Raw genomic sequence first — 22,562 nt, 5'->3', positions numbered from 1 at the left:
AAGTGGCAGTTTTAGAGTCACACGCTCAGTACCTCACACTCAGTGTGCTTCAGTTCCCCAGTGAAGCCAGCACCGATCACACACAGGCCGGTGAAGGGCGGGCTCGTGTGTGGGCTTGCGCCCTGGTGCCACCGTTCTCGGCTCTGGTTTTGGACAAGTTATTCCGTCTCCCTGAGCCTTGTCTTCTCACTTGTACAGTAGGGGCCTCCCACAGCACCTGACTCATAAGAGTTTGTAAGATTCAAAGGGATTTTTATGTGCAAAGACCTAAGCACGGTGCCGGGCCTGGAGCATGCATGTATTTAACACAGGTTAGCCTTATAACAGACTTAAACAGCAGAGGAAAGTCCGATTTTTTAAATTTTATTACATAAAACACAGTTAAATTAGACAAAAACAAGAATTCAAAACCATACAGTTAGGTGAGAATAACTATCAGAATTTTTACTTGTATTTTCTCATCAATTTCCAAACAGCTTCATAGTGTCTTTATGAGTGACATTTTATTGAGTTGTTTTATGTCATTCAATATATTACGCAGAAAATATTTTAAAAGGACATTTGAGCTAATCTACCTGGGTCCTTAGAATAAGTTTGTCATCTGAAGAGAGAATTAAAACAAAATTACATTTCTAGAGGGTTTTTTTTTTTTCCCCCTTAAACTTATTTCCTGGAAGATTTTATCTAAAATATTCTGGGCAGATGGGACTCTAAGGCCTTTATTTCAGAACATAAAGATCTACTATTTCAGCTTTTCCTTTGCAAGATCTCTAGAGAGCGAATGGTTGATGATGACATACCTTAAAAATTATATTCCATCATATTAGAATATTCCCCCCTCTAATTTAATATCTGTGTTAAATTATAATTAAGAATGCTAATCACTTAAGCAACATGTTAACACCAAGAGCATATATGTATTTTTTAAACCTACATGACCACTTTTAAGTGTGCAGTTCATCAGTGTTGAGTACATGTACATTGTTGTGCAGCCTTAACCACCAATTGGGCCCCGTATTAAGAACAGATGTGAATCAGTTTTATTATATTCAAGGGATAGATACTTTTAGTTAAGGGGAAAATACTCTCACAAGTTTGTTCCAGGCAGGCAGCACTGCGTGCCGTGGAAACCTCTCTCAAAAACCCACTGCTTTTAAAAAGTGAACTAAAATACTGTGTTGCCTGGTACATAACAGGTGCTCAATAAATATTTGTTGACTGAGAGACTATAATACTTATTCAGCATCTAGTGGCAAGGACTCTTCTACAAGAAAAGTTTCCTGTGCACTGTTTGCATGAGCGTTTAGTTTTTCAGAGCTTATTTTTCTTTGGTTTCTCATAAAGCACTTATGTTGGAAGAGCCACCGTTGATATAATATGTATAAACATTTGCATGGCAGTTTAAATTTAACAATTTTAGCTATCATCATTTAACAATGAGGATTATTATATATTTAAAATATGCTTTTAAATCGTAAAGCACAAATAGCTAAGCTTCTACAACAGGTTAGAAGCATGTATCTGCGGCTTCTGCACCCGCAATGTGCTAAGATCCCCTCAGAGCTGTCATTGGTCTGGTGTTTATGGAGCTTATTTTGAGCCAGTAATGACAACGGTGGCGAGCATTTAAACGGGAGACTGAGACGAGTGAGTCTGTGCACGCGCACAGTGCTGTACCCCAGCCTGTGTTCTGTGCTCTAGTATCTTCCTGTTTCACGTGTGGTGCCCCGTCTGCCTGGGGTTTCCCCTGCATATGGTCCTGTCTAAATCTCACCATTTTTCAAGACCAAGCCCAGACGGCGCCTCTTCCTCTCCAGAGCCCCTGGCACCGCCTTGACCGCACGCCACACTGCATGCGGTTTCCCTGTTCTTTCTGACAAGGGTGCCAGGTCCTCAGAGGCAGATGCGAGGAATGCAGAAGTGCTGTTGTAATAATCAGGCACTGTGAGCGCCCTCACTGGGCTCCAGCCGCCAATTAGTAGCTTACCTTCCCCGTCCTGCACAGCACCTGCCCAGCTGTCAAAAGAGGGGGTCCCACGTGAGAGCAGTCCCACTCATTGTCCCGTGCTTCGCGCGGCGCCTTCCCCTGGCATGTAGTCAGCAACGTTCTGGATGGATGCTAATTAAATCCAGTCTAGTGATTAGTGCCCGGGAAAACGTCCTTGAATTTTTTTAGCATTTTATTCTATAGTGTTAGATCCATATCACACATAATTCAGAGACACTCGAAGTTGTGTTCATAGTGGCCTGGTTGGTGAATGATACAAACACTTCCCTACTCGTTAATCGTGGTTCAGCTAATGAACAGGGACGCGACATACACACAGCTTACTAGGTGGCAGTTTTTAGATGCCTTCAAATCATATGCATCTAATGAAAATTTCTCGGCATTTTCAGATGATTTGGTAGTTCTGATCTGCAAATAGCTAGATTTTGAATAACTTATATAGTGTCCAGATCAACAGGAGGTAATATTTTTAAAAACTTAGGCTGAATGTCCATATAAACTATGACTTGCTCAAGGTCGTTAAAGAAAACAGTGAACACTTCCGAGGGATTTGTGAATCATTCCATTTCTGAGAACTTTGGTGACTGAACAAAACAAAAGCCACCTCACCTGGTGCATTTTCTGCTTGGTGAGAGTTTTTTATTCTAGCCTTAGCTAACAGCCTCAGTAAATCGGAATTGCCGCTAATTGTCCTTTACAACGCATGGAGTCCAGCACCCCTTTGTCAGTTTCTGACGACGCCTTTGAATGTTGCCAGGGCTTGGATTCCTTCTGAAAACATTCAGGACATCACAGTCAACGTCCACCGGCTGCATGTTAAGCGCAGTATGGGCTGGAAGAAGGCTTGTGATGAGCTGGAACTGCATCAGCGCTTCCTTCGTGAGGGAAGGTTCTGGAAGTCTAAGAACGAGGACCGTGGGGAGGAGGAGGCCGAATCGAGCATCTCCTCCACCAGCAACGAGCAGGTGAGCGGCATGCCTGTTGGCCGCGGTCTGGCTGTGAGCCCCCTTAGCACACTCACGGTGAGAGCAAGTTTGATGTTCCTCCTTCCCCTCATCCACACACTGGTAAAAGCACTGTGCAGAGGAAGCCAGCACCCAGTCCCACAGACGGTGAGCACCCACAGACCCCCACTCAGCAGTCAGTGCAAAGGGTGTGGACACCACCCTGACCCCCAAGGCGCGTCGGCCTCCTCCAGACTCCTCTCCATAGGGTGGTGAGCAGGCCGCAGCTTCGTCCGACGGAGCAAGGTCCTTCTCACCTGCAGGTCCCTGGCTAGTATGTTCAGCAGAGAGGTGCTTCCTGGTGTCGAGAATAATCTGCTGTTACTTTTGTGTTGCCCACAGCTAAAGGTCACTCAAGAACCAAGAGCGAAAAAAGGACGACGTAATCAAAGTGTGGAACCCAAAAAAGAAGTAAGTTGGGCATTTCACAGTGTCCACGTGACAGGGAACAGTAAATAACTTTTCAAAGTTATGATCAGGACATTTGCTCATCATGTGACCTTGTGAAAGGCATTACTGTCAATCAGATAACATCAACCAGGTCTGAGCCCAGCCTTCTGATCCCACAGTGCCGGTCTGGCTGAGTGGGGAGGCCGCTTGGCGGCACCTCCTGAAACTGATACTTTCTCTTGGCATTGTTAAAAATACATCAGTTAGACCAGTGTTTTAAAGCTGGAGGGAACTGTGGCTAAGCCCATGTGACCCGTGCATTTGCCAGACCAGGTGCAGCTGAGCCTGGCCTAAAGAAGTCACTGTAAGTCAGTGCTTTTACATTTTATATAATTTTATAATTTTTTTTTTTTGGTTAGTCTATTTTAAAAGCAAAGACTACAGTATTAGTACATAAGGAAATTGTAAAAGAAGTCACCATTTAGAATTATCGTAGCTGTTAATTGCCCGGGTTTTTCAATTTTGGTTTATTTTTATTGTGGTGAAGTACACACACCTCACAGAATTGACCGTCTTAGCCACACGGGTTTCAACAGCAGTATTATCGTGCGGCCGCCGACGCACAGCCCGTGTTTCCTCCCTGGCGGGCTTGCTCGCGAACCGGCCTCACACCCAGGCGCTTGCCTTCCCTCTAGGAGCCAGAGCCCGAAACCGAAGCCGTGAGTTCCAGCCAGGAAATCCCCACCATGCCCCAGCCAATCGAAAAAGTGTCCGTGTCAACTCAGACCAAGAAGTTAAGTGCCTCTTCACCACGAATGCTGCATCGAAGCACCCAGACCGCCAGTGATGGAGTGTGTCAGAGCATGTGCCATGACAAGTACACCAAAATCTTCAACGACTTCAAAGACCGCATGAAATCTGATCACAAGCGAGAAACTGAGAGAGTCGTTCGAGAAGCCCTGGAAAAGGTGAGGGGCCCGCGCCGCGTGGTGCCCTCTGAGCCGGGCCTGGGGAGCCGGCGGTTAGCTTCCTTCACTCAGGTGTTAGCCAGGTAGCTGCTTTCCAAAACTTAGGAATACAGTAAAAGAGGATCTTCTGTAGAACTTCGGTCAGTAGTAGTACTCTCGTCACGTGAACGTGCGCAGCTCTTAGTAAGTAAAGGGGAGAGCTGACGTCATGTCGGTACAGACTGGGCGTTTGGGCTTGCGCGAGGGTCGGTTGCCTTTGTCAGCCATGAGCTGATGTACTGTGGGTTAACTTGGTTTTCTTTCAGCTGCGTTCTGAAATGGAAGAAGAGAAAAGACAAGCTGTGAGTAAAGCCATGGCCAACATGCAGGGCGAGATGGACAGAAAGTGCAAGCAGGTGAAGGACAAGTGCAAGGAGGAGTTCGTGGAGGAGATCAAGAAGCTCGCGGCCCAGCACAAGCAGCTCATCTCTCAGACCAAGAAGAAGCAGTGGGTAAGTGGCGGTGTGTTTTTGACTATTGAAAATAGACATGATGACGACCAATCCAGGAAGATACATGTGCACGTATTGTTCCTGAAATCAGATCAAATGTGAAGGTGTGTCAGCATTAATTTAAAATTTTACTGAAACCCCGTAATCTCTCAGCTCCAGACCCCACAGCGCTGAGCATGGCTCAGGGTTGGTCCATTGGAGGGGGGTCAGGACAGTCAGGACACACTGTATTTAGTATGGTCGATTGATAGAACTTCTTCATCTCTGCAAATACTCAGTTTAGATAAATTGGCTGGCCCTGACTTTTGCCTGGTACTTCCTGATAGGTGGTGTCTGCATCGTGAAATTACAGATGTAGGTATCACAGTAGTGAATTAAGAGTTTTTAGAATTTCACTGCTCTTAACATTCATACGGTAGATTCTGCTGACAAAACTGACTACTTTTAATTTATGCTAGTAACATCTCAGTGGTCTCTGACTTTGCTGAGACTCTGAGCAGCAGCTCATTGTGTCCTGTTTGTGACTCTTGTCTCCCACTCAATTAGAAACTTCTGAGCACACACATTGCCCAGACTGCAAGTAATTGGCGGGGAAAAAAGTTTTGCTCCCAAAAGCTCACACCTTGGTTTGTTTAAATGAATGATCATGGGGAATTTTGTGGTGGTTCATTCGATTCAGACTACGTCCAAAAAGTGTCGTTGAGGTTATGTGAGGCAAATGCTTACGAGGGAAGCAGCTGTTACAACAAAAGATTTGGCAAGAGAAAGGGAAACTCGGCAACTTAGAGGACTGGGGATAAGTTGGTAGATAACAAGCCAGATGATGAAATAAATTCACGAGATGGAGATTAAGGTGTGTTCATCATAGGGAAGCACAGTGTTGTCATGGTGCCTCCACGCAGAGACCAGGGCCAGCGAGTGAGGGAGTGGGCAGAGCTGGCTGTGCTAAGGAATCGCAGTAGTGCTTTTCCGCAGCACACTCATCAAGTAGCTGAACCTGGCACTCGTATTCCTGTTCGATTCCACATCTAGGCGGCACCACTACAGTATTTGTCTGACTTACCTCACTCAGCATAACGCCCTCACGGTCTAGACGTCGTCACACACGGCAGGATCTCCTGTGGCTGAGTAGTAGTCCCCTGTAGGCACGTACCACATCCTCTTTATCTGTCCACTGACAGACACTTAGGTCGTTTCCGTGTCTTGGCTGTTGTAAATGATGCTGCAGTGAACATAGGGGTGAGTTTGTGTTTTGGTTTTTTTTTTTTTTTTTTGGATAAATACCCAGAGGTAGAACTGCTGGGTCACATGGTAGTTCTGTTTTTAATATTGTGAGGAGCCTCCACCCTGCTTTTGCAGAGGCCGCACCAGTCTGCACATCCTCGCCAGCCCTTGTCGCTTGTGTAAATGAACAGCTGTGAGGTGACATCTCATGATTAGTTCTGTTGAGCATCCATCCATGTATCCGGTGGCCCTCTGAATGTCTTCTTCGGAGACATGTTTTATTCAGGTCCTTCCCCGTTTTTCATTTGCTCTTCTTTCTGTTGGGTTGTATGCTTGCTTTATGTTTTGGACATTAGATACATGATTTGCCAATGTTTTCTTCTATTCCACAGGTTGCCCTTTCGTTTTGTTGATGGTTTTGTTTGTTGTACAGAAGCTTTATAGTTTGATGTGCCTACTCATTCAGTTTTGCTTTATGTGTCAAATAAAAAAAATCAAGACTGATACCTAGGAACTTAACTGCCTATGTTTCCTTCCAGGAATTTTATAGTTTCAGGTCTTACATTCAAGTCTTGGATCCATTTTGAGTTGATTTTTGTGTCTGGTGTAAGAGAGTGGTCCAGTTGCCTGTGTGTGGTCTGGCCTGTGGCTGCCAGGTTTCCCCAGCACTAGTTATTGAAATCGTAACCGCTTCGCTTGTGCCATGAATTAATCAATCGTATGTGTGTGGGTTTGCTTCTGGGCGACCTCTGCCGTTCCACCGATGCGGTGTCTGCTTTTACGCCAGTGCCATCCTGCTCTGCTTCATACTCATTGTTTTAGATGAGGAATTCGAGGCTGATGAGTTAGACAGAGTGACTACAAACCTGGTTGGTAGCGCTGGGACTCGCCCTTCTAAGCTGCTTTGCTCGTCATGTCATTTCTAGCAGACTGGAAAAAGATTTAGAATTACTCTTGTACTATAATTAAGTCGTACATCATTGTGAAAACGGCGTTCACAGCGGCTGCACTCGTTTGCACGCCACCAGCAGTGCACCAGGGGTCCCCTTTCCCTGCATCACACCAGCACTTGTGTTTTTGTGGTGTGAGGTGGGTGGTATCTGTGGTGTGACTCGCGTTTCCCTGGGGATCAGTGAGGGTGGGCACCTTGTCGCGGGTTTTATTATGTGGAGGGAATTTCCTTCTATTCCTGTTTGTTGAGTGTTTTTATCATGAAAGGGAGTTGAATTTTGTCAGATGCTTTTTCTGCATCTGACATGATCACGCGGTGTTTCTTACACTACCGTGTTGGTGTGGTCTGTCACAGTCAGTTTTCATTTGAACCGTCCATGTGTTACACAGAGATGTACCCCCATGGTCATGGTGTATAGTCTTTTAAATGTGCTGCTGAGATTCCATTTGCCAGTATTTTGTTGAGAATTTTATCCCAGTGTTCACAAGGGCTGATATATAGTTTTCTTGTAGCGTCTTTGTCTGGCTTTGGTGGACTCAGACAGCTTCGGAGGTGTTTTCTCTTTTTCAGTTTCTTGGAACAGTTGAGAAGGGTTGGTATTATTACTTCTTCAACGGTTTGGTAGAATTCACGAGAGAAGCTGTCCGGTCCAGACCTCTCTTTTTATTGGGGGATTTTTGATTAATGATTCATTCTCTTTAATAGTTATGGGTCTATTCAGCTTTTCTACTTCTTTGTGATTTAGTTTTAGAAGATTTTGTGTTTCTAGAGATTTGTTTGTCTCATCTAGGTTATCCAGATTAATGTGTGTGATCTTTAATAGGGCACCGTTACAATCCTTTATTTCTGTGGAATCAGTAGGTCCCACCACTTTCATTTCTGATTTTATTAACTTGAGTCCTTTGTCTTTTTCTCTTAGTCCATCGAGCTAAAGGTTTATTAGTTTTGTTGATCATTTCGAAGAACTAGCTTTCTGTTTTAATTAATTTTTTCCTCTATTGTCTATTATTTCTTTCTTTCTGCGAGCTTGTTTTTCCTCATTCCTTAAGGTAGACTTTCAGATTACTGATTTGAGATCTTTCTTTTCTTAAGGGAGGTATTTGCAACTGTAAATCCCTGTGGGACCATAGCCTGGCTGTATCCCTTGAGTTCTCTCCAATATGGTGTGTTTTCTAATTTCCCCAGTGATTTCTTTTCTGACCTGTTGGGTTGTTCAATAGCGTGTTGTTTAATTTCCTTAATTCTGTGGATTTTGCAGTTTTACTTTTCTGCTTTTGATTCTTATTTGATCCCATTGTAGTCAGAGAAGATCCTCTGCTTGATAGCTAGCTTTTTAAATACATTGAGACAATTTGTGAGCTGACATATGGTCTGACCTGGAAAATGTCTCACGTGTACCTGTTGGGTGGAGTTCCGTAAAATCTGTTAGAGCTGGTCAGTTCATGGTGTAGTTTGCCCCCCGTTTCCTTATTCTGTCTGGTGGTTATGCACATGAAGTCTCCCGGTGTTTCCGCAGAGCCGTCTTTCTCCCGCCCTGTCAGGTTTTGCTTCCTATATTTTAACTGTCTGTAGGTGCATGAGTGTACACCAGTGCGGCCACCCTGCTCTCCCTAAGCTGCTGTGTGATGGACAGACGCCCTTCCCACCCTTTACCTTAAATGAGTCTCCTGTACATGGTGTCGACCTGGATCACGTTATGCCCATCTGTCCTTTGGTGGGGGAATTTAAGGGCTGTTTGTTTTCTTTACACCCTCTAGCTTTTTGTTGCTTATTTCCAGACTTCCTCTCCTTTTGTGGAGACTGGGGGTTCCATTTAACCCTAAAGCTCTGACACTGTCATTTGTGTTTAGAGCCGCTGAGCTTAAGTAACATATGGAAGTCTGCTCCTCAATTTATAGCTGACCCCACCCATTTCAGTTGCCACAAATCTCTGCACGTTGTATACCTAGAAACATAGACTTATGTATTAAATTGTGGAGAAAACAAGATTTGGAGTTACAAACAAAATCTGCAGTACTATTAGTTTTATACTGTTAACTTTTTTTTAATGTTAGTCTCTTAAATTGGGTAGAAAAGAGAAGGCGCAGTTACAAGCCATGGTTACAGTTTATTCTTGTCCAGTATTAACCGTCACTGAGACGTCTGGAGATCTCTCAGACTTTACCTAGGGACTTTGAAATTTCTCACTTTGGAGGGACAGTTCTGCTGACTGTAGGATTTCGTTAACAGTTTTTTTTCTTTTAGCACTTAGAATATATCAGCCCTCTCTCCTGGCTTCCAAAGCTTCTGATGAGAAATATGGGATGTTGATGATCCTTGGTATGTGACAGTTTGCTTCTCTCTCACGACTTCCACTGTTCCTTTACTCTTGGCTTTCGAAGGTTATCCGTGTCTGCACGTGGGTCTCAGAGGTCAGGACTTGGAGTTTGTCAAGCTGCTCGGGTGTTTATAGTCATCACGTGCGGACGTTTTCCTTTGGTCATGTGCTGCTTGCGTCGTAGCCTTAGGATTTTTTTTGTTGAACTCTGACCGTTTGAGTACAATCATGTGATTCTGGAATGCTGTTTCTCCCCTTTTTCGGGGTCTGTTGTTGACCATGCCAAGAATCATCCTGAGGTATAAACTGTCTCCTCGGCCTTCCCCGAGCCTTTCCTTTTATGCAATAGTGTTGGATGTCCTAGTCTCTAATTCCTGGCTCCTGGAAGTCACTTCAGCTGGAGGATGAGGCTTACGACCACAGTGGGGCGCTGCCACAGTGGCCGCGCATCTTTGCACTCAGCTCTGACGTTTGGAGGACAGGTGTTTGGGTGGCAGAGTGTTCTGCTGCCTCCCCCATTCCGGAACCCTCTCAAGACCGTGTTAAGAAACTAGGGCTTACTTATTTATTACTGCGTGCAGGTGAGTGGGCACCTCAGGTACCTGACCCCGTGCTGCAGCCTCGCTCCCCGTTGTCCCTGCCGTTCCACTCGGCGCGTAAAACACTGTGTTCTTGTGACGATAGTTTGAGTCGGAACGCTCCAAAAGCACGTGAACAGTCTGCCGTTTTACCAGTGCCCTGCTCCCCGTAAACCGGTCCTGGTCTGTCGCCCGCAGTGCTACAACTGTGAGGAGGAGGCCATGTACCACTGCTGCTGGAACACGTCCTACTGCTCCATCAAGTGCCAGCAGGAGCACTGGCACGCTGAGCACAAGCGCACCTGTCGCCGGAAAAGATGAAGACGCGCCTTTGCCGCAGAGTCCCCGATGGTCACTCTTCCCAGACACGGTGGTTTTTGTTCCCAAGGAGCCGACATTGTTTAGAGTTTGCTTCCCATTTTGCACCAGCCTTTAAACACTTTTCGTGAAGAAATTTTGCACAGTAGTTTAAATCTTTTGTTAATGTTCCTCTGGAGTTTTCAGGGGGGTAAAAGTAACATCAGTGGAGGGTATTATTTTAAATAAATTTAATTGAATTTGTTGCATTTACAGCAAATTTTAAAACATTTTTAGGTTTTACAGAGATTTTAACCTTTAAACAACAGGTGAGTACAATGAGTTTAGCAAACATTTAAAATAGACCTGAATGTAAGAACTACAGAACTGTTTCAGAAATAAAACATACTACCTTGATGTGAAATTTATTTCTTAACCTTGTTGAGCTGGTTTTGTTCAGCTTAATTTACTGTTTAAAGGCATTATCTATTGGTTATGCCAGTGGGTATATGATTGAATTTAGGGAACAGGGTTGACACAGCAGGTGCTAGTCCTGCATATTTTTTCGTAACTATTTCCCAATTGTGTTTTTCATTATTTCTTTTCAATATATAACTTTTATAACAAATTATTAGCTTTGATCTTGTAGTTTAAAATTGCAGGGAACTGGGGTAATCTTTTACTGAGCTGGATCTTAGAGAAAATGAATATTTAAATTTTAAAGTTTGCACATTTCATCTTTGTCCTAACATGAGTGCTTGTAACAAAATAAGAAAATTAAGCCAAAAACTACCTTAATCCATACATGAAATTATAGATGAGGCATACAAATTTATTTAATGCTTCCCTTCCCTCCCCAAGTATCATCTGATTGCCTATTACCTGGTGTCACCTCGTATATTGTAAGTTAATGCTGAAAGAAAGCACTTAAGTTTCACAGAAGCCGTTATGTTTGTAGTAATGGGTCTTTGCCTACTAATGAACTCTGTCACTGTACACAGAATGAAGAATAATGCATGTTAATTTTCTTGTATTAAAGATGCCGTGATTTGTAAAAAGTCTGTATTTTGCGGAATGTCTGGATTAAGAAGCATTACCAATAGGAATGGATCGATAGTTGAATAATGATTTTCTTTTATACATAGATATATAAAATACAGCCAGGAAAAAACTTAAATTTTTTTTTTAAGAAAAATCTCACAATTAATGTTTTTGCAAAGACTGATCTTAGACCAAGTCAAACTCCCATTTATCGTTTAGTTATTTTTTAAGGTTAGAGAAATAATTTGTAAATATTTATTTAGACCTTTGATATTTATTGAAGCAATTACACACAATGGAAGTGAAAGAATCAGGAGAAAAACCTTTAAAAAAGTTTTCTCCAGGTTTGTCAGGGTCACTCTAAAAATAAAAATGTAAGTCTTCTGTGAAATAACCCTCCACCCAGTCCTGGTGCTGTTGCAGGTGGTGGTGACACAAGTTAATTGACAAGCTGCTGCCCAGTGGTGCCCAGGGTCTTGTAAGAACAGCCCCGTCCCAACAACACCGTACCTGGATCACGCGGTGAATCGGCAGCTCGTGGCTATGTGATTGGTTAGTGTTGCCACGGCGTAACCAAGAACACTTACCTTCTCTGGTCGTTTTTCAAGTTTTAAAACTTCGATCCACCCCTATGAGAGCAAGTTATTGTGGAAATACTTTTCGGTGTAAAACCATTCCAGAGTGTGTACTATTTACTGATAGCTGCATGAACGTTAAGATTCGTGTTACTTTGGCTTTTTTGTCTCCGTTGACACGGTTGCACATTTCCAAGTTACTACAGCGTGAAAACTGTGTGTTTAAAAAAAAAAACAAACAAAAAAACAAAATTAAAAAAAGATTGTGGCCTGGTTTTGTAAAAGTTTTAGGTAAAATTACAATTGATTGTTTTAGGAATCATTAAAAATTTTCTGCAAATCATAAAGCTATATCAAGATGTTGAGCTTAGCCACTATGCACATTGTAATTATTCATTGTGGCTGTCCAGTTCTATGATGCATTCTGGCATTTTGTAAGCTGCTCTGACTAGCAATATATAGGCTCATTTAATGTGTTAACATTGGTTAATAAATGTATTTAAAAAAAACTGGCTTTAATACATTGTTGATTTACTCCATTCCCCTGTACCAAGCCAAACGACTAGATCACATGGTGATCATATACGGTAGGTTATCCATTAGCGGGGGACTGTTTTTTACGTAAAAACTGTATGAAAAATAATTCATTCACTCAAACAGTTAAGTTGAACTTACTTTTGCCAGCTTTCAAGAAGACTCCAAATACTTTCACCAGTTCTTAAAAAATACAGGTTTGCTCACAGAGCCTGTTTTCTTAACCCTCACACTAGGCTAAACATATAGAAATGTATTCGATGAACATTTGAAATGAGTATCAACAATTTCAGTTCATCTGGAATCAAATCATCACCTTTCCCTGTGTCACTCCACTTCTCCAGCCAGCTTACATGAAGCCAGTGTCACCTGATCACATAGGACGGGGCACATCCTCTCCCCCCTTCGGTGTCTAACTTGGTGGTTCCCAAACCTCCGATGGCAGGGTTACAGGAGAGCTTGTTCAACACCGCTGGCCACACTGCCGTCTGTGCCGCCGCCGCATCGTAACCACTGCTTTACTCGTGAAAGGAACGACGGGGGGGCCATTTGATGAGAGATCCATGCACGCACACATGCACAAAATACACTGCATAAAATTTAGCATTTTACAGATTCCCAGGCCTCGTCTGTAGACTCTTCACCCTCAGAAAAATTCGGGTCCCTCGGGTTAAGGACCCCTGGTCAGTGAGACAGATGGTGTCTGCTGCGGTTACCTGGGTCAGAGTCTCACGCTCATGTGTGCACACGTGAGCTGGGCGTGTAGTTGATGTGCAGAACCTGACTTAGCCGGTCTGGGCGGCTGGAGCTGGTGAGTCTGCCCTTTCTCATAAGCCTCCAACCGACAGTGAGTATGCTGCTGCCTGGGAATCACGCCTGAAAGGCAAGGTGTATATGTAAATTCACAAAAGACCACCGGCAAACTGCATCATAAACCACACCCCCGTCCCCACAGAGCTCACACCGGGCGAGGGCGTCAAGACACGCAACATGCTGCTCACACCCCGGAGTTGGGCATGACGGGGAAGGTGCTGGACAGTGGGCGCAGAGCACGGCCCCGAGGAAGGGCGGGAGTGGGGAGGCTGAGGAAATGTGCGTCGGCTACAGCTCGGGGAGGGAGCGAAGCCAGCAGGGGCGGGAGTTCTAGAGGGTCCAGCACGGATGACGGGGCTCGCTCCTGGCCTTCACATTCGCACTGTGAATGTTACTTTTACGATCAGGGAGAAAAGAACAGTCTTTGCCTGAGAGGTCGACAGAGTTAAGGTTCTAGGTAACGAGATTTGACAAGGTCAAGGAAGCTATCCACAAGCTGTTAGGACCCAGCGCCACAGGCCAAGGGACTTGGGAGGAGTGTCGCCCACTTGTGTCTGGCACTAGGCAGATACCTCGGTGTGGGCTGCACAACCCATCACTTTCAGCCCGGTGGTCACCTGTGACAGCAGCGGGACCGCAGAACCAGCCGCTGCGGGGAGAAGCCCGGGAGCAGCCGAGGCAGTAAGGACAGCCCCGGCCCTTCCAGGAATGACTGCGTGGGGACAGTGTGCTGACTGGGTGTGCGACACGGGGGGAGGACCCACGTCCCCAGGGGCCTGAGAACCTAGGCAGGAAGCTGCAACTGGGACTTGCGGGAAAGACCACAGGAGGCCCCTCCCAGGTCTGCAGGCCTGAAGTCCCAGGTGCTAAACATGCACCTGGCAAGCTCCAAATGAGGGTGAGAAGGCGGGCTGCAGCCAGAAATGGGCCACAAACGGGCAGCAGGGCCACGTTCTGGAAGAGGGGACCATTCCACGGAACTATCACGACGAGATAAAAACTTGAGTTCGGTCGGCCCCGAGAGGGAGTGAGAGGAGTGGGACAGGTGACCCACTCGGAAGCAGAGAAAACCTCAGCCGGCGACACAGCAGGACACGGTTTGACACCAACCAAATTTAAGGAGCTTCTGCTGCTCACAGGCAAGAGAAGCGATGCAAAACTACAAGGAACAGGAAAAATCAAGGACACCGATAACTGAGGTTAAAGGCGTGTACGTTCACAATCTCGTTGATAAAACATTGATAATAGCTGCTCTGAAGAAACTCAACAAGCTACAAGAAAACTCAGATGATTCAATGAAATCACAAACTAAAAAATACAAGTTCAAAATAAGACACTCACCAAAGGTCAGAGATCATAAAAAGAACCAAGCGGGAATTCTGGAGCCAAAGGACTCACGACTATGAGGGAAAATGGGTGTGTATAGCCATCTAGATCAAGTGAGAGGTGGGGTTTTGAAGTAACCCAGAGAACAAAGAAAAAAAAGAGTGAAGAAAGCCTATGTGATCTACGGGATTCCATCAAAAAAGCAAATATTAGAACAATTGGGGTTCCAGGAGAAGGGAGAAGAAAGGGGCAGGAAACTTATTTAAAGGAAAAATAGCTGAGAACGTCCCAAACCCAGGGAGAGGCCATCCAAGTTCTCGAAGCTAATAGACCCCGATTATGTCGACACATTATGACGACACTGTCAAAAGACCACAGCTCAGGAAAGAATTCTAACGGCCGCCAGGGAACAAGCCACTTGCCGCGGAATTCCCATTCGGCTGTCAGCGGACCTCTCGGCAGAGTCCTGTGCGCCAGAAGGGAGCGGAGTGACACGTTCGGAGTGTGGAGGGGAAAAAAAACTCTAAGAAATTGACAGCCAAGACTGTTTCACTGAGAAAAGTTATTCTTCAGATAGGGAGAAATAAAGCCCTTCCCAGACAGACGCTGAGGGGGCCTCTCCAGGCCGAGAGGCAAAGGCGCTAATTAGTGACAGGAAAATGTGACAGCGGGCTGTGTGCTGGTGCAGCCAGACTTGGAAACGCCATTCTGCGCAGAACGGGGTGTTAACCACTTCGCTGTTGTATAAAGGTCAAGGAAAAGAACATTAAAAACGAGAATGGCTACTATAAATCACTACTGAATACACAATATGAAAGAGGTAAATAACGACATGACAGTTTAAAAGGCAGAGTAAAAAAGTGAAGCATTCGTAGGTGAGCAAAAAAGTTAGGTTGCTAACAGCTTAAAACGAGCCATTTTATCTGAGAGGTCGTATGTAAGCACAGAACGTTCTCCAGTCAGGTCAGATGACAGGCCACAAAACAGGTCTCAGCAGAGTTAAGGAGACTGAGCTCCTACCATCTTTTCTGAGCACGGTGGTGTGTGAGACTAGAAGTGAGCGATGAGGGGAAAGGCTTAAAAACCAATGAGAATGTGGAAATTAACACACGAATAACCAAGGAGTCAAAGAAATCAAAAGGAAATTAGAACTGTCTTGAAAATGGGAACAAAACCACCAAAACCTATGTGCGGCTACAAAGGCTGTTCTCAGAAGGTTCACACTGAAAAACGTGTATTAACAGACCTCAGATAGACCCTACCTGTGCACCTCAAGGAACTAGGAGACATGAACCCAAAGTCAGCAGCGAGGAGGGTGTGACAAAGAACAGAGCAGAAAGAATTAGAAAATATCAATGAAACTAAGCTGTTTTTTTAGAAAAGGTAAACAAAATAGACAAGCATTTAGCTGGACTTAACAAAAAAAGAGGAGTCAAATAAAATTAGAGAGGAGGAGACATTACAAACACAAAGGACCTCTAGGATGACGCTGAGTAGTTATGCTCCAAGAAACTGGACAACCTAGAAGTGGTGGAAAACTTCCTGGAAATCCAACCTTCCAAGGCTGAGTCAAGAAAGAATAGAAAATGTGAACAGAGCAATAAGGTGTAAGGATCTGAATCAGGAACCAGAAAACTAACACAAAACACCCCTAGGACCAGATGGCTTCACTGGCGATTCCACCGAACACTTAAAGAAGAATTAAAATCGGTCCTTCTCAGACTTCTCCAAAAAATGGAAGAGGAGGGAACACGAACTCACGGGACCCAGCCGCTCGCTCCTGGGCACACCCAGGGACTGAAAGCAGGGTCTCCAAGAGATGGTAGGACACCCACGTTCACGGCAGCATTGCTCACAGTAGCTAAGACGTGGGAGTGGTCCGAGTGTGCATCGACGGACGAGTGGTCAGGCACAATGTGGTGTGTACGTGCCAGCGAATAGTGTTCAGCCTCGGGAAGGACATTCTGGCCCAGGCTACAGCGTGGACGAACACTGAGGACACTGTGCTCAGAGAAATCACTGACAGCCTCAAAAGGACAACACTACGTGATTCCACGTCTGTGAAGCGCTCCGAGAGGTCAAGAAACCAATCTGGGCAGGAGAAATAATGAGGACATGTAGCAAAGATCTCAGCATGGCGAAAAAGTACAGGAATGGCACAAGGTGGGACCTCCGACTCGCCCCCGGCGGGAGGCTGGTCGCCCAGCCAACGGAGCCCGCAGCAGAAGCGACGGCCCTGGCAGGGGCGCTGGGCCTCGCGCCTGCCTCGCTCAGGACACCAGTGGGATGTGGCGGCTGGTTCGGGGCAGGACTGCAGGAACTCTGTGTGGGTGGGAGACGGGGAACCCCAGACCGCGTTCGGGGTCCGGTTCGCAGGGCGAGGAGCAGCGTGGTCGTCAGGCGCAGGCTGCGCAGACGGGGACGATAATGGTCATTAGCAGTTTCCCACCATTAAAGCCTGCGAAAAGCTGGAACACGGCAGAAGCAGACGGGACCTGGGCAGGCGCGCTGGGCGGGACCACCGACCGCCCACGTTCGCCCCTACAGCGCCGTCTGCACTATCTTCCCACAGGTTCAGCAGCCCAGGAGCGAGGGGCACGAGCAGCTGACGGGGCCAGGTGGCCGTCCGGTTTCCAGATGCTCAGCCTCAGCCGTGACGACAGAAACGCCATTCCCACCACGCTCTGCGGGTGACAGGGAGGCTGGCCGGCCACATCCGGCCACGGCGCAGCGTCATCCGCCCCGGACCCCGCCCACGTCCCGTGCCCTCGGCCACGGCGGAAACGTCTGTCACGGCAGCGGAGACCGGGGGAGGCGCCGGGCGCAGAGGCCTGGCCCGTCGGGGCAGCAAGGGGCCCGGGGACCACACGCGGGGCCTCCCCTGAGGTTCCGCTGGAGCGGAGGCCCAGGCGCCCCGCCCCCAGCCCCCGCGTGGCGCCCCGGTGCGCGTGCGCCCACACTCGGCCCTTCCCGCCGTCTTGTCGCCTCACGGTCTCGCTGCTTTTCCCTACGTGCTGTTACCTTGTGGACAGGTGGGCTCTGTCCGCAGCCCGAGCACCGCCTACGACGCCAGGGCTGACACGGGCCGCGCCTGGTGACTCTGCACGTCTGAGCTCTGTGCCGCGCGCGGGGGTGAAGCTCACCTTGTCAGAGCCTTTAGGTGAAGGTCGGCGAACCCGCCACGCGTCCCGACGGAGCCACGAAGACCCTCGGATCCTGGCGAAGACAGGGCTGCTGGGTGTCGGACGGACGGGGGCGATGGGGTCGCAACCGGCAAGGCCTCCTGCGGGACCGTACAGGACTCGGCATGCTGCCCCCCGGTTACCGATAATCTGTGCACTTGCAGCAAAACGTGAACAAACATTTAGGTATATTTAAAAGAATTTAAAAACTCATTTCACAAAGCCATTGTGGCCACAGGGTTTTTCTGTAGCAGCAACGCCGTTAGGATTTAGCCACTGTCCAAAGCACGACCACCTGCACCGAGACGCGGCATGCCCCTCCCCCTGGAGCCCGCGCCGGAGGACTGTGCTATCCCAGTTTTCCAAGGGACCAAGTAAGGAACTGCGCCTTTCAGAGCAACAAAAATAAAAGCTTTTATTTGTTCATTTGAATATAAAACAGGCGTTATCACAGATGTACAAAGCTTACTGGTGGTTTAACATACGAGCAGGTTGCCGTCCTTTGCACATAAAAATTGTTTGAAACCGTGATTGGTCGAGTACATGGGCTTCTCTAACCAGTCACCACACTATGAAATAACGCTGCTAACATTCAACTGATAAAAGGGACGGTCTCCCTGGGGTAAAGTGTCAAGCAGGGTTGAATATATATAATAAACAAGCACCATGAGGAAGCCGCCCTGTCGGGTTAGGTCTGTGTCTCTGTGTTCATCGTGTGCCTGCCTGTGTGCAAGCTGATCACACGGTTTGGTCTGACTTCGAAGCACAAGGTCACAAGACAAACATCGCTTACGGCCCGTGAACGACTCGACTCGGCTGCGGTACGGTTCTCCTTTATTGCTGAAACGGTGGTGGGTGCCTCCGTGCCTCTTTCTTGCATGGCGGAGCTCCAAGCCAGCCCCCCAAGCCTGTGGCCTCAGCTCCAGCAGCAGAGGGGACGGGACGTCACCAGCCGCTTGCATGGCCGCCTGGCCCGGGAAGCGGACGTGGGGAAGGTGAGGGGTGCGTCCGCAGCAACGCCGGCTCGCCGCTTCAGATCCCAGCGGGACCACGCCAGCGACCCTGCTGTCGTTTCCCACTCGGCATCTTACCTGGACCCTTAAGCCTCTCCCCTCAAGCCAGGTGTGTGTAAGAGAACGCTTCTTCCCACGTGGCGGGTTTTCCCGCAGGAAGCACGAGGCGGCGGGCTGTGGGTATGAGCGTGTGGAGAGTCCCACTCGGCGATGAGTCAAGCAGTGTGGACAAAGCCAGACGACTGTGAGGTGGGGGGTGCATCCCACATGCAAATTAAAAAAATATGCCACTTAAATTTTTAAAAAACAATCAGCCTTGGGTCTCAGAAGTCAAACAGAATTCTCTCAGCAGAGGCCTTGCTGCTGGCACACCTGGCGCAGGCCTGTCAAGACGTGGCCCTGGGCGTAGTGACGAGGGCTCTGGGCTCTGCCCAGTGACAGTCTCAGCCATGTGTGTCCAGCGCCGAGGGTCACTGCAGGGTCACACCGGGGCGGTGACAAAGCAGTCACGCTGGAGTGCTGCCACCCCGCCTGGCTGGGCACGGACAGCCAGGCCAACCTCGGGGTGTGCGGCGAGCTGTGGGCACGAGGCCTGTGGGGGGCAGCAGGTGACGGGCGTCAGAAATGCGTCGTCCACGGTGGCAGAGGCAGGCGGCGGTGAGGCTCTGGCTGGTGGCTCCGTGGAGGCTGCAGGGGGGGGGCGGTCCCCGTGGGCTTTGCTCGCACGGCTGGGGGCCCCTGGGAGCTGGCCAGGGCGACAGCCACCTATGCCTTTCCCTTCAAGCTGTTTCGGACACTGTCCATTCCACACAGTGGCCACTGGGGGGCGGCCCCACACAGCTGGTGCCAACGGGCGCAGGACGTCACTCCTTTCCATACCGAGGACCGAAAAAGGGTGACACTAACCGAAAGGGTGACAGTGACTGAAAGGGTGACAGTGACCGAAAGGTGGAGACACTGTGCGACAGTTCCTGCAGCTAAGAGAGCAGTGCGTGGGCCACTCACACGGTGCGGCGCGCGTCCGGCCTCGGGCCCGGCTCCGTCCCGGGGCGGCGGGCGGCGGGCTCACCTCCTGGCCTCCGGCTCCAGAAGAGGCGCGAGCTGGGCTCCTGGCCGTCTGGTGCCCCGTCAGCAGAGCGGGCGTGAGCAGCTCTCTTATCTGCAGGACAGTGGAGGGGACACCATGCAAGTGACAGGCTCTGCATTTCAAACGTTAAAATCTCCTTTGCTCGTCAGTGAGTTTATATTTCATATATATATGTATTTGCTGTGATACTATCCACGCGAGATAATACAACACTTTTTATATTAGCAAACATTACAAGACTTTAATATTCTTGAATGTTTTTCTCTTTTATACTTCTAAAGAGATCAAAATAAATTAAACGTTTTGTACATAATTACATATGAAGAAGTTAACTTATTTTATCTTTTTAGTTTAGTACAAAGGTATCTGCAGGACGACTCCTCACTGTGCTGACCTCGGCCTCTGTCTCTTCGCCACACTTCTGACAAGAAGTTGCTAAGATCTAATCAGAAGCTGCTGTCTGGGTTTCTCGTACCTCAGCAGACTTCCCTAAAAGGTGAGACCTAGCCATGGCTTAGATTACTAACAGGTCCATGTCATTAAGGTTTCATGACACATTAAAACAGAGAAAACAATTCCTCATCACACTACATAAACTGTCTAAAAGAACCATCTGGAGGGCAGAATATATTTTAATTGCTATTTTGGCTTAACAAAATACCACATTTACGAAGAAAGCACTTATTATCCAATAATTAAAAAAGAGAAAAGAAAAGAAAAGAAAGGTTCGAAATGAGCTTCTGCAACAAACGGAAGGCAGAGATGCGCGGCCCCTCTGAGCAGACCTCGGTGGGGGCGGTCCCCACCTCGCCGCGCCGACCGGGGCGGGACGGGGCGAGCGCGTCCGCGTGGAGAGGCGTGGGGCGGGGCTACATGTTGTAGGCCACGTAGATGGGGTCCAGCTGGTCGGCCAGGAAGCCGTCGCGCAGGTGCATGCGCTGCTTCTCGCCCCGCGAGTTGATGGGGATCACGCCGATGTCCACCACGACCACCACCCCCACCACCAGGTAGTGCTCCTCCAGCACCACATTGGTCACCAAGGGGACCAGGTCCAAGGCTTCTTGCTCTGAGCCATCAAGCTCAACCACCACCACCAGCAAGTTTGTCCAGGTGAACACGGCACTGGAAGAGAGAGAACAGTGTCACCGAACAGCAGGCGTGAGGGGCACCGTGCTTCTTTCCGAGAAGCTCCGCTTGGCTCCTTTCGGCCCCTGGCACCACGTGGCACGCGGTCCCCGCCTCGCGGTCTGAAGCCCCTGTTCTTTAGCTCCTGGGCGTGTCCCATGCCTGTCGCGCCTGATCTGCCTGCTCCGCTCCACGGGCCCTGCGTCCCTGTTCACGCTTCGCCTTCTCAGCGCCCTGCCCTGGCCCTGGGTCTCTGCACTGTGGCCCTCAGGGTGGAGGCTGTCCTGCCCTTGAGCTTGGGCCACAGGCGGCGCAGCCAGTGGGACGCGAGTAGAGGCTGGAGGGCCCTTGGGCACTTGGGCTGGAGCTGACCGGCCTCTGCCACAGCAGAGAGGGACGTCCCAGGACGACGTGGGCCGCCAGCCCACACCCAGGGGACCCACGGGCCCAGCCAAGCCCAGGTCCGATGCCCCAGCGGTCAACCGCAGACACGGGAGCCCAGTGACCGGCCCCTGTTGAAACGACTGCCGCAGCCAGAAGCGACCCCCACGGGAACGTCCCTCACAACCGCAAACGTTCAGCTGGCAAGGTCTCGATTGGGGTCTTCCAGCAAGAGGGTCCCCCCGAGTGCCCAGTGACCAATTTGTGGAGTCTACGGCCAGCTTACGCTTTGAGCCACATCCACCTCACGGGGTCGGGCTTTTGCAAAGCGGCTGCTAGAGGGCCTTCTGACGCCCAAGGCCGGCTTGGCTGCAGAGGCCAGGAAGGTGCAGGGTGGGGGGCGTGGGGGCAGGACGAGGCCTTGCAGGGGCTGCTGCTGTCCGCTTTCTCACGCCCCACACGCAGAAGGTTCTACCTCAGCTACAAGGAAGCGTTTGGGAAAACTCACTAATCTAAAGGTGTGACAGTGCGTCTACTAAAAAAATGCACCTTGTTTGGCGTAACTATACATATGTTAAAATGAAGGGAAGTTGTGGGGAATGTGCTCTGAGACCTTCCGGGGTGTGGGCTGTGACTGAGTGTGTCCCCAGAGGGTGCTGGTTCTGTGTGCCTGTCGTACGGTCTTGTGACAGTGGCTGTCACACCCGAGTTACCCACAGTCAGCTGGTGACATCACAGATCAGGCATATATTTCTGTCAGCCACTTGAAGTACAGTTCACTACGGCATTTGAAACCAGTGACATGGTGACCGAAATCAGGCTGGTCATGTGTCCACTCAAGGAGGGGCTTGCGGGAAGCTGGGGGGTGTTGACCCCACAGCTGCAGGCTTCCTCGGGACTGAGCACGTTTGACAGAGCACAGCTGACAAGAAGGGGAAGGTCTGGATGGCTGGGCTAGGCGGTCATGGCGCAGTCGTGTCACATGACGGGTCACGTGCTCCCTCCCAGACTGGGCGTGAGCTGTGGGGCGGTGAGGGCTGTGGCCCAGCAGGAGGGTGCCGCCCGCCCTTCTTCCCCAGTGCCTGGCGCGCACAGCCGGGCGGAGGCCGCACTGACGGGGCCCGCAGCAACGCTGCGCTGAGACAGGCGGCGTGGGCCAGGCCCTGCGCGGACATTGCAGGGGAAAGTGCTGGCGGCGAGAGAGAAAACACTCACGGGAAGCGATACGAGGCCTGAATCGTCGTCTGAAAAATCTG

At 48.8% G+C, this 22,562-nt stretch overlaps 2 protein-coding genes across 17 annotated transcripts in view; one reads left to right on the top strand and one right to left on the bottom strand.

Annotated features, from left to right (window-relative positions):
* ZMYND11 (zinc finger MYND-type containing 11) overlaps positions 1 to 12,080 on the top strand; it is an 89,042-nt gene extending 76,962 nt beyond the window's left edge. For all 12 annotated transcript variants that reach the window (XM_016151773.2, XM_036228253.1, XM_036228249.1 and 9 more), the window contains 5 exons: positions 2,766 to 2,973; positions 3,355 to 3,423; positions 4,098 to 4,370; positions 4,676 to 4,861; positions 10,131 to 12,080. In XM_016151773.2, the coding sequence (XP_016007259.1) occupies positions 2,766 to 2,973; positions 3,355 to 3,423; positions 4,098 to 4,370; positions 4,676 to 4,861; positions 10,131 to 10,253 (859 nt within the window). In that variant the 3' untranslated portion in view covers positions 10,254 to 12,080. The remainder of the gene's footprint in view (positions 1 to 2,765; positions 2,974 to 3,354; positions 3,424 to 4,097; positions 4,371 to 4,675; positions 4,862 to 10,130) is intronic.
* DIP2C (disco interacting protein 2 homolog C) overlaps positions 11,999 to 22,562 on the bottom strand; it is a 218,547-nt gene continuing 207,983 nt past the window's right edge. For all 5 annotated transcript variants that reach the window (XM_016151738.2, XM_016151753.2, XM_036228243.1 and 2 more), the window contains 2 exons: positions 17,662 to 20,922; positions 11,999 to 13,255 (listed from right to left, as the gene is read on the bottom strand). In XM_016151738.2, the coding sequence (XP_016007224.2) occupies positions 20,670 to 20,922 (253 nt within the window). In that variant the 3' untranslated portion in view covers positions 11,999 to 13,255; positions 17,662 to 20,669. The remainder of the gene's footprint in view (positions 13,256 to 17,661; positions 20,923 to 22,562) is intronic.

This window comes from Rousettus aegyptiacus, unplaced genomic scaffold (assembly GCF_014176215.1).
Source record: "Rousettus aegyptiacus isolate mRouAeg1 unplaced genomic scaffold, mRouAeg1.p scaffold_m13_p_10, whole genome shotgun sequence".
Taxonomy (NCBI): Eukaryota; Metazoa; Chordata; class Mammalia; order Chiroptera; family Pteropodidae; genus Rousettus; species Rousettus aegyptiacus.
The sequence above is the reverse complement of the archived record's forward strand: the minus strand, read 5'-3'. Positions and strand labels throughout refer to the sequence as shown.